At 61.5% G+C, this 15077-nt stretch overlaps 1 protein-coding gene across 1 annotated transcript; it reads right to left on the reverse strand.

Moving 5' to 3' along the window:
* Nucleotides 1-2056: 2056 nt before the first annotated feature.
* On the reverse strand, nucleotides 2057-14163 carry PTGS1 (prostaglandin-endoperoxide synthase 1). Its single transcript, XM_074609247.1, has 11 exons — nucleotides 13997-14163; nucleotides 8631-8747; nucleotides 8327-8467; nucleotides 7399-7542; nucleotides 6825-7006; nucleotides 6648-6731; nucleotides 6006-6252; nucleotides 5173-5459; nucleotides 4281-4428; nucleotides 3563-3938; nucleotides 2057-3486 (listed from the first exon to the last, which is right to left on the reverse strand). Exons 1-10 carry the CDS (start codon nucleotides 14118-14120, stop codon nucleotides 3583-3585), a joined length of 1830 nt encoding a protein of 609 aa, XP_074465348.1. The 5' UTR covers nucleotides 14121-14163; the 3' UTR covers nucleotides 2057-3486; nucleotides 3563-3582.
* Nucleotides 14164-15077: the final 914 nt, after the last annotated feature.

The raw sequence follows: 15077 nt of genomic DNA on the forward strand, positions 1-15077 counted from the left end.
TAGATGTAAACTACTGTCTTCTACCTTGGATGTGGCCGCGCATTGTGATGGACAAGCTGGTGAGGATGTGAGCGATTTCTACAAACTGCCATGGCTGAAAGACAAGCAAAGAAACCCCAAGGGCTGGGCAGGGCTGGGCTGGGGGAAGCTCCATGGGGGGGGCTGTGGGTCCCCAGGCTCACGGAGGAGGTTTCAATCGCGTGTTGGATGCTGTGCCTGGGGTTGCTACATGTTGGTCCTACAAAGAAACGATTTCAAAGCTTTTCCCACTAGCAGAAGGGTGAGGTGCAGCAGGGAGATGGTCTGCTATCCTGGACTGTGCCGTGTGGAAGCTGGTGGCACAGCTGGAAGAGATGTCAGGTTTGCCAGTGCTGGCTCAGGTGAGCCAGCTCCTGGTGGAACATTCCTCCTTGGAGGCAGAGAGCATCTAGGCAGCTCTCTGTGTGCCTGGTGGGCTCTCGGACGCTTATCAGTTGGTACCAAAACAGCGCTGGCAGCCTTCGATAGCTACAAACAAAAGCAGGATGTTTGTGGTCTAACTGAAATGAGCCAAGCTTGTGCCTTTAGCTGGAGAGTGAAGGATGCTTGAGGCCGGAGCAGCTCAGCGCAGGGCGAGGGCGGTCGTACATGTGTTCTGGAAGTGTGCTCCATCTGGCTGGAGACACGGGGCGCATGGACCCCACTGTGGGTTTGAGACACACCAATGGGCTTTGGGCTCTCTGTTGCTCCCCATTTGCTGCTGTTTGCCTTTTATTTTGAGTGTTGTGTTGCTGGCTGCGCGAGGGAAGAGTAGTGAGGGTTGTGCTCCTCGGGGGGGTCACAGCACAGGGCAGAGATGGTGGGGGGGCAGACCCTGGGGGAGAGACACCCCCATGGCCACATAAGAAGCTGTTGGTGGGTGTTGGCCGTTTTGGTACCTGGGCACAGCATCACCACTGCACGCTGGCTTCCCACACACAGGGGAAGGGAAGGGGAAAGCTGGGGAAAGGGAGCTGTGGGATGGGAAGGGACCGTGTCCTCCTCTCGCCTTGGAGCCTGTCAGCGCCTGCTGGTGCTGCCCCGCCATGAGACTGGGGTCTTGGCATGCCAGTCCCCGGCAGTGCAGGACGTCCGGGCAGGACATGCGCAGGGCACAGGCGGGACGGGGTGAGCACGCAGCTGGCAAACCCACCCGCTGTGCCTTTGCGCTTGGACCTGCCTCTCTGCCTCCCTGTGTGCCACAAGGAAACTGAAATCCAGATGATTTAAAATCCTGGTGATGCCATTGCGTTTCTGAGGGGTTAAAGAGAGCGAGTGAGAAGGCTTTTGCCTTGGGAGTCTCTGCTTGCAGATGTTCCTTCGCCATGACATGCTCCTAACACATCCCTGCCAAGGCACCCGCTCTTTAAATCTCCCTGGTAATCTCTCCTGTAACACCTCCCTATAACCAGTTTTATTATTGCCTGGAAGCGCCTCACAACCCCCTCCTGAGGAATTTGGGTCATGACCTATTTGGTTGATCAGGGATAAAAAAGTCAGCTGGTTCGATCAGAAATGATTGAAACTTCCAGGGCAGAAAGTGAGACACCACAGGACTGTCACTGCCCCCCAGACAGCCAACACCCCCACCCATCCTCATCCCTCCCCGAGAGTATGGAGAGGGCTGTGTCTGCCTGGGTGTATCTACCTGGAGATACCATATTTGTTGTCCTTATCACCCCCTGCCTGCCCGCTCCCTCAGGTGCTGCCTGGCCCCAGGTTTTGGGGCAGCGCTCTGGACTCCCTGCCCTGGTTCTCCTCATCTCCCATGGCCTCGTGTGATGGGCAGAGGAGCAGGCAGTGGTGCCCAGGGCAGGTCAGGGTGGAGAACCCTGCAAGGAGGATCCGAACAGGAGCAGCACAGCCCCCACGGCCTCGTGGCATGAAGTCACCCCGCTGGTGGAAGTGCTGCCAGGATGGAGCCGGAGCCCAGGAGCGGTGCCCTCCTCCAGCTCAGCACAGGGGCAACCCGCAGCCAGCTGCTCTCTTACGGACTGTGGCTGTTCCATGCCTACAAAATACCTGGGCAGCAAGATTTATGTGTGGATAGATTTTATGTGACAGGAATACACAATGTTGGATGTAAGCGCTGCGTTACCAGCGTCGGAGCAGCGCAGGGCTGTGGGGGGGTGGTGGCCGCAGGGCAGCGTAGCTCCAACCGTCATGGGACACCCGGGCTCAGAGACCCCCTGCCGAGGCAGCTCCTGAGGAGGAGGGTGGCTCTGGTTATTTCTTCCGATGCAGCCGGCAATGACAGGGCACAGCGCTGGCAAGCACGGCCCACTGCGGCTGCACGGCCCAGCTGTGTCCCAGCGGGGACACCAGCCTTCCAGCAACGCTCCAGGGATTTCTCCTCTCCCCCAGCTCCCGCTGCCTCCCGAGCGTCCTGCCCTCCTGCAGGGCCTGGCGCTGGCGAGACAACGCTTGGGAACTGGCTGGAGGAAATGAGTTTTTAAAATCGTTTATTATTTTAAATGTCCATTCTCCTGGAGGTGAAGAGGGATCTGATGGGGGTCGAGGCCAGTGACAGCAACTGCCAGCCACCATGCATTATGTCGGTGAGGGCTGACATCTGCATGCATTTCTGGAGCAGGAGAAGTGGGCTCTGTGTGCCTCGGGGATGCCATTTGCTGAGCTATTAATGCAGGGAAGTGTAACGATCGTAGGGTGGGAGAGACGTCATCACTGTGTTTGCACAGAGGTAGCGTCTTGCACTGAGCAGCCCCGCTCAGGTGGCCGGCGGTGCCTGACGGGGTCCCAGCAGCGGGTGGGAGATGTGGGAGGTCTGGGAGGTCTGATCTGATGCTTCTCCCCTGGTCTCCTCCCACAGAGACGTTGCTTTGGTTCTTTGGTGTCTCGGCCATGCCCGTGTGCTGGGCACAGTGGGGCAGATGGTCCAGAGCAGTTGCAGGAGCGGATCAGGGCAGGTTCCTACTGCAAGCTCAGCCACCACTGGGCCAGCATGACCACCTGCAGTGTGTCCTTCCTGTCCCTCTGCGCGTTGCTGCTCCTGTCCCTCCTCCACCTCCCTTGGGGAGCTCAGCGCCGTAACCAGGTGCAGTAGAAGAGGACGGACTGCGAGGGCTCCCTGGGCTCGGCTCCCCGGGCTCTGCGCTCCGCTGTCCCGAGCTGGGAAGCCCTGCAGAAGAGGGGCTGCTGGTGGCCTGGGGCTGGAAAGCAGCGGGGACGGAGGGTGACAAAGCGCAGGGGAGTCCAGAGCGTCCCAGGGCGGCGAGTGTCCCCTGGGGAACCCCAAAGCTGGCTTAGTGCAAGGTATTCACTAGCAAGAGAACTGGGTCTGCTGAGGACAGTGGTGGCAGCCACACTCCTGAGGCACTCCAGCTTTTCACAGAGCAGGTGCCAGCCTCTCCTCGAGGGCTGGTGTGGAGGATGCCCAGGATGGGACCATCTTCTATCCTGCTTCTGCTCGGCACAGGGGTGGGCAGGTCCACATGTCCCCGCCGCTCCCTGCAGGAAGGAACGGGACATTCAGCGCCAGGCTGGGAGCTCGGCTCCATCAGCACCTCAGCAAGATGGTCTCTACCTGGGCAGGCTGTCCTGGTGCTAGAGCTCAGTAGATGGTCCACCACCCCGAGGGCTGCCATTTTCCGTAGCATCCGGCACATGAAACGCCACATATGGGCACTTCTTCACGTTGAGGCACACAAGTTTCTCCAGCGATGCTGTCTTAACTATCTCAAAGCCAGTTGCTCCACCAAATGTACTGGGTTTCCAGTACTCTGGGGAGCAGATGGGGTTTCCAAGAAGCCCCTTCAGGGAAAATGGAGCTCCGATCTCCACCATGCTTTCCCCAAAGATACCATTGGGTTGGGGTTTCTCAAGCAGCAAGCCTGGATAAAACTCCAGAGCATCAATGTCTCCATACAGCTCTTCCAGCTCTGCCGCCTTCTCTTCCTCTCCTGCACCAAGTGAACGTCAGAGTGCTTTAGCAAGGGAACTAGCCCAGCAAGGGCTGGCTTTGCTGTGAGTAACAGGAACGTGGCAGCTCCCGCAACCCAGGCAGCAGCGAGCCCGGCTCCCAGGCCAGGCACTGCCCCCTGGACCACTCCTCCAGCCCTGCAGGAGGAAGGACCCCTGCAACCAAGGCACCAGCCCTGTCTGCAAGGCTTGGATGGCCAGGAGCCCGGCAAGCCCAGTGGCAGGGGGGACAGCTCATGGTCTCGTACCCCACTGCGAGCCCGGAGCATCTGCGCTGCCCCAATGAAGCCCCGAGAGCTCCCGCAGCAGCACTGCAGCCCTACCTGTCAGCTCCTGAAAGGACTTGTAGGGCTTCATGCCAAACCTCTTCCGATACTCGTTAAACGGCTGTAGCCTCAGCTGCCGGGATTCCTCGATGACCCCAACAGCCACTTTCAAGACATTGGCGTTGATGGTGTGTGTCCCACCAATCTGGAGGGCAAGAACACAAGGAGGAGCACACATGAGGCACAAGGCAGCACCGGCATCTGCCCCAGGGGAGCCACCGCACCAAACCATCCGTGTCCTGGGCACGGTGTCATGGAGATCAGCACATCATTGCAGCAGCACGAAGAGGGAGAATCACTGGACAGACTCTACAGCCAAAAACCAGCTGTAGAGCAGCCTGGGCTAAAGTCAGTCCTGTTCCCAGGGCAGGTCAGGGAATGACGCAGGAGAAGCCCCGTATGGACAGTGACCCACTGGCCTGGGAGGAGGGGAGAGATTTCGGGGGTTTGGGGTCACAGGGAGAACCCGAACACCCAAAGAGCAGCAGGTCTGCGCCTCAGCCTTGCTGCTTTACACAGCAAAGAGTGTCAGAAATGCAGATGTAATCGCATGGAAGAAAATATCCATGCGATGGCAGCAAAGAACAGTGCCAGACAAGCTCCACAGCCCAGTCTGGGCCAGGAGATCCCAGCTCACCGCAGGCTCCTGGTGTCACAGTGGTGTTTACTACAGAGTCCCCAGAGCAAGAAAACGGGGCTGCCAAGGCCCAGCCTTGCCATGGCGCTTGTGGGGAGGACTCATGACATGCCCATCAGGTGTGTGACATGCAACCCACTACTGAATGGGGACATTTGTTACTCCTGAACGGCACTGCCCTCACGGTACCAGGAGCATCCCTCCCAGGGTCCCACAGCCCCGGCGCTGGCAGGGAGAGGGGCAGGACCTTACCCTTCCTGCAATCTGCTTGGAAAAGGACTCCACCAGCGCCTCCACGCCGTAGTCCATGAGCATGGAGGTGTTGTAGAGGAACTGCTCGTAGCTGTACTCTTGCCCCTGGATGATGAAGGAGTCGGGCATCAGCCCATGCCAGTGATAGAGCTGGTTGAACTCCACCGCGATGCGATTCCGGTACTGGAACTGCGTCCCAAACAGCAGCTCGGGGTCAAACTTGAGGCTCAGGTAGTACCCGCTGAGGTGCTGGACATAGTCTTCGATGACGATCTTAATGGTCTCCCCTGGGCAGGAGGCGAGAGAAGCAGCCGTCAGCAGCAGGAGCTACCAGCGCCGTACCCAAATGACATCACCCACGTGCTACAGCAATAAGTCCCAGCACCCATCCACCACCTGGGACCTTTCTCACTACGGGCTTGTTGAGTTCGTTGGGAGTTTTTTCAGTTAATGATTTTTTCACCAGCAAAGGTCAGTCTGACAAAACTGAAATGGCTCCTGAGGAAGCTGACCTTGATACACTTCTCAGAGATAATGTGGTGACACGAGGCTCTTCTGGATTTTGGTCAAAAATTACATTTCTTGAGATTACAGTAAATTTATAATAAAACATTAAAATGAAATAATTCAAAATTATGACAAAATTAATTTTTTGATGGACCAAAGCCAATGATCCCCAGAAGGCTGCCAGAGAAACTCCTACAGCTTCTAAAGCCAGCCTGGCCACCACCCTCAAACAGAGACCAACTAATGCCTAGTCCTTGGGACTTGCCCAGGGAGGTGGGACACGGGGCTCCGTGGTGCCCGTGCCCTGTGGCACCGCCGGTCCTCACCGATAAGGATGAGACGAGCCGTCTGGAAGAGCTGCTCGTCGCTCCAGGTGGGATGCTCCCGTTTCAGTATGTCACAGACGCGGTTGTGCTCGCGCAGCCAGAGTGTGGCGTACATGCATAGCCCCGGCAGCAGCCCAAACACCTCCTGCCCCATCGCCAGCTGCTTCTCCTTGGGGACGGCAGATGGGTAGACCATGTGAACCAGAGCATCAGTGACCACGGGGGGGTACACCTCTCCATCCACCACCTTGGGGAGACAAGAAGGGATGTCAGAAAGGAAGGAGGGGAGAAAACCACCCTGGTGAATGCCTGCCCATCCGCGACCTGTGTCCCTATGGGCACCACAACCAGTCTCCCACAGGTGCTGAGTAGGATGGAAACAGCCCCCTCGTACAGACCCAACTGCAGGACCCCTGCTGCCATCAGAACAGCTGGACCCCAAAGCTCGTCCCTCCGGTCAGCAGCCACCGAGGGAGGCCCTGGCTGTGCTCCACATGGGGCAGCAGGGCTGGGGTCTCCTACAGGGCTGGGGTCTCCTGATGCTCCCAGGAGACTCTGTCCCAGGAGCTGCCAGAGGGACATGGGCTTCAAACAACCCTGGATTGCGGGGCTGAGACATGTTTTGGTCGTGCCAGGTGGTACCTGGAATTTCAGCTTCCCATCTCGGAAGAGTCGCAGCTGATGCTGCCGCTGTAGGTTGTCCCCGTACAAGTGCCCGAGATCCACCTGCCGAGAGAGCACAGTGTCAAGGCTGCTCCAAAAGGCCGTGCATGCCCCGGTCCCCTCGTCACTCCCTGCGTGCCCCCGTGTCCCCCTCACCCCATGCCCCAGCGCCTTGGTGAAGCCACGTCCCATCTTCCCAGACGTCTTGAAGAACTGGTGGGTGAAATGCTGGGCGAAGAAGGCAAACATCAGGTTGGTGCCTCGGGGATCGGCTTCAAACTTCTGCCGCAGCAGGAACCTCTCCGCCAGGAGCTGGGGGTCGGGGAGCTGCTTCTTCCCTGCGAAGGATGGAGATTGAGGGTAGATGTCCCTCGCTGACCCAGCTGGGTATCGGAGCTGGCCATAGGGCTGCCGGTGAGCGCTGTCGTGTCTGCTGCAGCACCAGGCACTGATTCGTCTGCATAGACACCTTAGAGCCCTCTTACACAAGCTACGACATGCCCCAGCAGCTCAACCCGAGCTGTCCCAGCAGCGTTTTGGATGCCATCAAGCTCCTCCTGCCTGTGGGGCAATCAGTAGCACGTGGCACTGCCAGCAGTGCCTTGTCCATGGCAGTGAAAGCCTGGGAACGGGTGGATGGGAAACACCGATGCTGCGCCGAGTACAGACCCGGGGTGCTGCTCCGGTGACTCAGCCCCACAGTGTCAGTCCCCCCGGGCCAGCTGTGTACCTTTGGTGCCCATGGGCGTGGGGCAGTTGTCCGGCACGGGCGGGAGGACGCGGGTGTAATAGCTGACGTTGGCGTAGGCCTCCCAGCTGATGTAGCCGTAGTCAGAGTTGAAGGTGGGGGGGCTGGGGATGAGACTGGCACGAACTGAAAGGAGAGAGGGGGGTCACCACTGTGGGGCCCGGGGCACAGGGCAGCACCCCACGGGCTCTGCCCACCCATTCAGTGCTGCCTGACGCCCTCCCCTGCCAGCCCAAAAACCAGAAAGGTACCAGCAGCGGAGGCACGTGGGTGCCCCAGGCTTTGCTCCCAGCCTTTTAAAGGGCTGCTTTTAAAGCCCTGCAGATACGAAGGGCTTGTACTAATGCGCTAAATGGATTCTTGGATGATGAGTGAGATGACAACCATACAGAAATGGTAAAACCAACAGCTGGAGCCTCGTAAATGTGTCGCTACGGCTCCAAGGACTGGAACCTAAATATTTATGCAAAGTGATGAATATGGGGACGTGAGTAACAAGGGCCAGCTCCATATTTCCATGGGCTGCTTTCCGTGCGGCTGCTTGAGAGCCGTTTGGCCTGGGGAGCGTGGCATGCCGAGAGCCGCTTGTGATTTCCAGCTGGCTGGCAGCCCGGCACGCGGCCAGAGATGCACGGCTGGGGATGGATGGCTGGGGATGGACGGTCAGGGACACATGGTTGGGGATGGACGCACTGGCCAGGCAGCCTTCCCCCGGCAGGGTGATGGGCTGACACGATGGGATGACAACCTCCCTGGGTCTCCTGGTGAGGTGACTCAAACCTGGTCACCACTGTGGCCGCGGGAGCTGCTCAGCAGCACTACAGCCATGCTGCCTCCACCCACATCTCTGCTGATGCCTGGGGGGGTCCCCGAGTCCTGCTGCACCCCGAGACCCACTCCAACCCCTCACCTGTGAGTATGAGCCTCATGAGCGTGTCCCTGATGAAGGTGCTGTTGACAATGTCCCAAAACCACTTGAAGTGGGTCAGGATGAAGTGGCAGAAGGCAGGACTGGGCTTCAGCCAGTCATGGAGGCGCATCCAGAGCTCGGCTGGGGGAGAGAGACCAGGGAAATCACTCACCCCGCTAACGAAGGCTGTTAACAGCCCTGGACCACACACGCTGTCACTGCTGGTGAGAGCACGTGCTGCAGGTGCAGCGTGCTGCCCTGGGACCCGCAGGTGCCAGAGGTCCTCTGGGCAAGAGGGACTTACGGGAGGTGCAGTTGGCCCCGAAGTATCCCGTCCGCGTGCAGTCGCACTCGTACCCTCCCAGGCCGACCCTCACGCACACCCCTTGGTGCTGGCAGGGGAAATAGCAACAGGGATTCACTGCGGGGAGAGAGACATGTCACCGTCCATCCACGCTGTCACCTTCCCTGTGAAAGTTAGCCTTGTCCAGAACACCCGGGATTGCCAAAGGAACTGTCTGCACCCCGCGGCCACACACCGACGGGTGCTGCAAGCCCCAGCCCCAGCTCGGGCTGCTGCTGCCGGGGCCTCAGCCTCATGCATTGGGGGCTGCTGTGCCCCCGGAGCCCCGGCGTGGGATAAAACAGCGCGAACACAGCACCGGTGTTAATAATAAGAATGGCAATTGTCAGGGCTGAAGTTTGCTTTGGCACACAGCCCCTCCGCCCTCGCTGCCCCGAGCGGATGAAAAGGGCCAACTGCTGGGCTCGCTCCCCAGCTCCTGCCCAGCTCCTTCCTCCGCCGCCTTTGTGCCCCAGCCTGCAGGCGCCAGATAAGGGTCCCTTCCCGACAGCCCCACGGTGGCGGGATCCCATGGGACAGGAGCAGCACTGCCACCAAGTTGGGTTGGTCCCCACAGACCCGGGATGGGGACTTTGTGCCAGGAGAATGAAAGTCACCAGCCCTGCCGGGACACACAGCACTCGGGGACAGCGGTGCCACTGACACAGCGCTCGGCTCCGGTGCCATTGGCTGCAGGGACAGGGACTGGCAGCATGACTTGAGCACCAGAAAGGACCAACAGACATCCCCGGTGTGCCCAGCGTCACGGCTGATGGTCCATGATCTCAGCGGGCACCCGCCGGCCCTGGTTCTGAGACTGGGGCGGAGGGACAGGCGCGCAGAATAGAAACCACATTTTTTCCATAGGAAATTGCAGCTAAAAATTAACATATTTGAAACATAAATCTAATTTTGCAGAGTTGCTCACCCCCCAGCCAGCCGGCTGCTGTCTCGGGGCAGGGCAGGGGTTGCCTGGGAGCCCCGGGCTTGGCCAGCAGCTCTGCGCCGGCCGCGCTCAGCCCTGTGACCCCGAATCCCTCACATCACGGGGGCCAGCTTGCAAAGACGCGTTCAGCTCCCAGCTCTTTCGTCAGACTCCCTTTCATCTCAGAATTTTTTTCATGTATCCAGATGGGAGGCAGCAGGCAGGTTCTTATTTATCTCAGACAAATTGAGGTCAGACCACCCGTTCGGTTTTTTGCAAGATGGGAACTTTCGCACAGGGAGCCGTGTTGCAGCGCAGCTGGAGCATCCTCCGGGCTGTTCCTGCGTCGGTAGCTCCGCACTCAACTCTGCTGCAAGCTTTGCAAACACCTAAAAGAGCAGCCCCATGCTGTGCGCACTGACACCCGGGGGGATGTGGGGCTGCTGCGGGTGCTGCAGCCACAGGGCTGGGAGGATGCTCCATGCCGCGGGCTCTGGCACGTCAGGTCGTGTCCTGCCCCATCTCCAGCTGACGTGGGGAGAAAGGAGAAGTTCACTTTGCTGGGGCTCTCCCCGATGCAGGGCTCGATGGCATGTCATGGCCGAGCACTCCTCCAAGGCGGGTTTGGCATCGCGCCAGGCTTGGCCGAGCTGCCTCCTCCCGCGGTTCACGGCGGTGTCAGCGCCGCAGGGTCCCGGAGGTGGGGCGGGAGCGGCATGTTCCAGCCAAAAGGGTGGAAGGGGGATGGAGCATGTCCTGACCTGCGACAGCAAACCCCTCGCGTCCTTTCAGAGCCTCCCTCCCACGGTGGCTCCGAGCCTCTCCCCACCCTGGCCAGGAATCCTACACCGGCCCTGCTGGGATGGCTCCAGGTGTGGGGAAAGCGGCTGCCAGCCGCCGTGCTGGAGCGCAGCCCCCTCCGTGACGGCAGAGCTGGTGAACATGCTCCATCACTGCTGAAAAATGCCAGATTTCGGGGACAACATCCGCTCTGCGAACCGCAGCCAAAGCAACCTGGGGTGAATCACGGCCGGGCTGGAGCCGGGCTTGCTCGATGGGACACAGCTCTGTGGCCACAGGCTTTGAAGATGATGAAAGGCTCACGCACTTGTTTTTCGGTTTCCTCGGGCCCACGAGCTGTTCACAGCACAGGCAGTGCAGCCAGATTGTCATCTGCAACCACTTCTGGCGACACCATGAGCAAGAGCAGCGTGCCAGGGCTGCAGCTGCACGCCACGTGGGGCTGCGTGATCCTCGTCCCCGCACCTGAGCCGGGCTGCCGGCCCCAAGGACAGGCTGCGGGCGGACGGGCGGGCTGGCTGGAGGGGGTGACGCAGCCCCCGGGCTCTCGTGTGGCAGCAGCCTCCCCTCTGCAGCCCGGGATGGTGCTCCATGAGGCTGTGCTGGGAGGAGGCTGTTGATCACAGGCTACAGAAACAGGCATAAAACAGAAATGGCTCCGCCAGAGGCGCCCACCTGCTCTCACTCAGCAGGGTCCGAGCCCAGCCAGACCCATGGCTGGAGCTCGGACAGACGGTGACGTCTGGGTGCTCCCGCACCTCCTGTTTGCCAGCAGGAGAAGCAGCATGAGCCACCCGATGAGGGTGGAATGGCTGTGGAGAGGACGGTCAGGCTTATTTTGCAAGAATCCTTGTACAAAACTACACCCCTGAAGGCAAGGCAGCAGCCAAAGGCAATATCTGCAGGGAAAAACAAAGAAACACCGTGGGACTGGCTTGGCTCCGCTCACCGCCGGAGGAAAAGTCTACAGAGAGCAAACATCATGGCTCAGAGCCAAGGTGCAGCCAGCAAGGAGTCAAGTAGAAGTTCTCTGAGCAGCAAACACCAAGTGAGCGGGAGATCCCAGTCTCAGCCCAACATCCTGTTATTTGGTCTTCGAGAGCAGATCCGAGGTGTAGATTAGGGTTGCGGTGCTCCTGGTGCAGCGCTGGGGAGGAGCGGGAGCCCGGCTGCTCTGCTGACAGCACCTCGGGGCACAGCGCAGTTCCCCTAATCCCTCGATCAGATATCTCCCTCCCTAATTAAGGCTTGGAAGAAAGCTGCCCTTTCATGTATATCCTGGGTATCTTTTTTTTTTCCCCAACGTAGTAAAATTTGCTTTGATCCAGGCATGCAGCAGTCAGCTCCAGAGAGCGGTCATGGTGTGTCTGTCCCAGCTGCTTCAGGCATGTGGGTCCCCGTGCCCCGTCCTGTGCCCTGCAGGACACGTGGCTGCTGCTCCCAGCTGTCCTCAAGCCCCAGGAGGAGCTTCTCAGGGAGACGAGACCCATGCTGGGAGGTGGTCAAGCCAGTGGAGGGACCATGCAAAGGCTGTCCCTTGCCTGTCCCCACCAGCTGCAGTCCAGGTGGCGGCCAGGTCCATCCCATGGGGTCCCTCCTTTCGTGCAGACGTGCCCGACAGGCCCCCCAGCAGGACGCCTGCTGCCTCCCCAGCACTGGCCCTCCTCCTGCTGCTCCTGCTCTGTCCCTCTCTCCAGCCTGAGGCTGAGAAGCCCAGAGGGCTGCAGGGTGGCTTGGCCATGCTGGGGACACCCAGACGCACTGTCCCCAGTGGGTGAACCTGCCACCTCCTGCCGGGTCGCACCCCAAATCCCGGAGTTCTCCACAGAGCAGGCGCGGCCACCCTCTGCATGGCCATGGGGCCTCAAAGGGCTGCAACCCTGGGCCGTGTTCCCCTTTTGGACATGGACGCTGCTGAAACAGGGAAGTCCTCGAGGAAGTGAACTTGGGGACACTATTTTTGCACAGGACCAGCCATCCGCGGGACCAGCCATCCGGCGGGACAGCTGCGGGGAGGGGGTGCGGGCGGTGGGAAGGGCAACATGCCCCGCTCCGGCATCCAGCTCTGCCTGCCAAGCCCAAACCTGCTCGGCTCGGGTCGCTTCTCCCGTGGTCCTGCATCCCCTGCAAAGAGGGGGTGCTGCTCAGCACCACACGCCCAGTCTGTGCACATTCTGGGGGCTCTTGGTTTTGGGCATGTCACTTCCCACAGCGGCAGGTGAAGACGGCCAGGCTGCTGGGGACAGGGTCGCCCTCAGCACCATTTGCAACACAGGCGGCCAGAGCCCCGCTGAGGGATGCGGCCCACGTGCCTGGGACGGTTTTGCTGAGAACGTTACTCTAGTGAGGAACTGTGAAACCTGAAAAGAGCTTCATGCTGGGATGGCGCTTTTCTGCAAGGAGGAAGGTCATTTCATGGAAGAGGGACTGGAGTCAATGCCCCATGAAGGACCAGGAGGAAACTGTTCTGTAGGGGCTGGGGATGGAGCTGATGGGATTTGAGATGTGGTTTTATTTCGCAACACACTCTGTGGATGCCTGCCATAAGCAGCATTAATCCTCAACATCCCCGGGTGCACGGGCAGCCCGAGCCCACCACAGCTGTGCCAGCTTGTGGGCACAGCAACGAAACGATGGCTCAGGCCACCAGAGCCGTCCCTGCTGCTCCCAGCCCTCCATCTTCACCCCCAAACTGCAGTTTCACCTGGTATGTGTTTGGGGAGAGTGGAGAAGGGCCCTGGCTGCCAGCAATCGTGGATATTGCCCCCCTTTCTTTTGAGAAGCCCCATCCCAGCTGGGAGGCTGCAGGGAGCAGCCGGCTGCTGCCCCTCATCCCGGTGGCAGGGCCACCTCGGGGTGTCCACGGTCCTGTCCTGCCCCAGGGGCTCGCGGGACGGCAGTGGCCTTGGCAGGAGCCCAGCCCTGTCGTGCGGCTCGACGGTTCCTCCAGGCCCTGCGTGTGGTCCCCCCGCGGCCACAGCGGGAGGTAGAGGGGAAGTTTGTTTTTCATGGGAGATTTTGGTCTCCGGTCAGGCATGAAGGGCCAAAGCCTGCAGCTCCGGCTGCTGCGGGGACTCTGCACCAGGTGGTGGCCTCGGGGGTCCCAGCCGTCCGGCTGCCCCTGCCCGCCGCCCCGGGGCTTCTGCTCGCCGCCCGACGGCCGGTTCCCGGCAGGACCAGCCCGTGGCGATGGGCGCGATCCCACCCGGGGACCCGGCGGGGTGCGGACCCGTCCCGCAGCGCTGGGCAGGGGCTTGCGGCAAACGCCCCGACTTCGGGCGGCCGCCCCACGCCCCCTGCGCCTCCGGGGGTCCGGGACTCCCGGTACGGCAGCCTCCGGGACCAGGTCCCCCTGCGTCCCCCGGGGCCGGATACCCCGGTGCCGGGTCCCCCCTCGCTCCCGGCCCCCACCCGGTGCCAGATCCCCGCGGTGCAGGACGTTGCCGCTCCCCCCGGTACCGAATCCCCCGGGGCCGACTCCCTCCTCGCTCCCCGGGTCCCCTCGGTGCCAGATCGCCCCCGGTGCGGGATGTCGCGATGCCCCTCGGTACCGGCTTCCCCGGGTCTCCCCTCCTTCCCTCCCGGCCCCCTCCCCGCGTACCGGAGCCGTCGGTGGCGGCGGTCCCGGCGGCGCAGAGCAGCACGGCGTGGGCGAGGAGCAGCCGCAGCGCGGCCCGGCGCAGCCCCACGCCCGGGGGGGCCCGGGCCCGGCACCCACCGCCCATTGCGAGAGGCAGCTCCGCCGCGTCCCGCCGGCGCTCCCGGCCCGGCCCCGCCGCCCCCGCCCCCGCCGCGCCTCCGCCCGCCCCCGACGGGACGGGGCCGCCTCCGACAGCTCGGCCCGCCCGGGGGGACTGTCCCGGCCCGCGCACCCCTCCCGGGGTCCGCCGTGGCCACCCCTGGGTCCCTGGCCGTGCCCTGAGCCCCGTGTACCCCAGGAGCCCCCTGTCCGTCCCCAGGTCCCCCCCGGGCCCTCCCAGTCCCCGCCACCCCCGAGCATCTCCATACCCATCTTACAGTTCCCAGGTCCCCCAGCATCCCCATGCCCATGCCCTGCCCCCCAGGTCCCCCTGGTCCTCACATCCCCCAGCATCTCTATGCCCACACGCTGGTCCCCAGGTCCCCCAGCATCCTCATGCCCATGCCCTGGTGACCAGGCCCCCCAGGACCACCACACCCATCCCCTGATGCACGAGCCCCCTGCCTGTGTCCCCGTGTCCCAGGACACCCTGTTGCAGCTCGGGCAGCAGCACCATCCCCACAGCGTGGCCGTGGGCTGTGGGCCCAGCTCAGCTCCCTCTGTCCTGCTGTGGGAGGCTGCCCGGCAAGGCTGCCCTGCTGGCGCCAGGCGCTGGACTGCCCACAGCTGCCAGCAGCCAGAAAAGCTGAGTTTATCAGTGAAACCATCGCTCGGTGTTTCCTGCCTGGCCACTTTGCCCCCCAGTGCCAGCCTGCTGGCAGCGGGGACAGGATCAGGCCAGGCCAGCCCAGCCCAGGCAGGCTCCAGCCACCCTGCAGGGGAGCTCATCCGGCCAGGAGAGGCTCTGGATGTGGCTGGAGTGGGCAAGAGCACGATGGGCTGCAGACCTTGCTGAGACAGCCTCAGGGGATGTCCCCAAGCCTGGTGGCACCCAGAGCCCAGGGGTTGTGGCTGCTTGCCCTCTCCCGGGCTGCTCTGCGGC

The sequence above is a fragment of the Larus michahellis genome, chromosome 15 (assembly GCF_964199755.1).
Source record: "Larus michahellis chromosome 15, bLarMic1.1, whole genome shotgun sequence".
NCBI lineage: Eukaryota > Metazoa > Chordata > Aves > Charadriiformes > Laridae > Larus > Larus michahellis.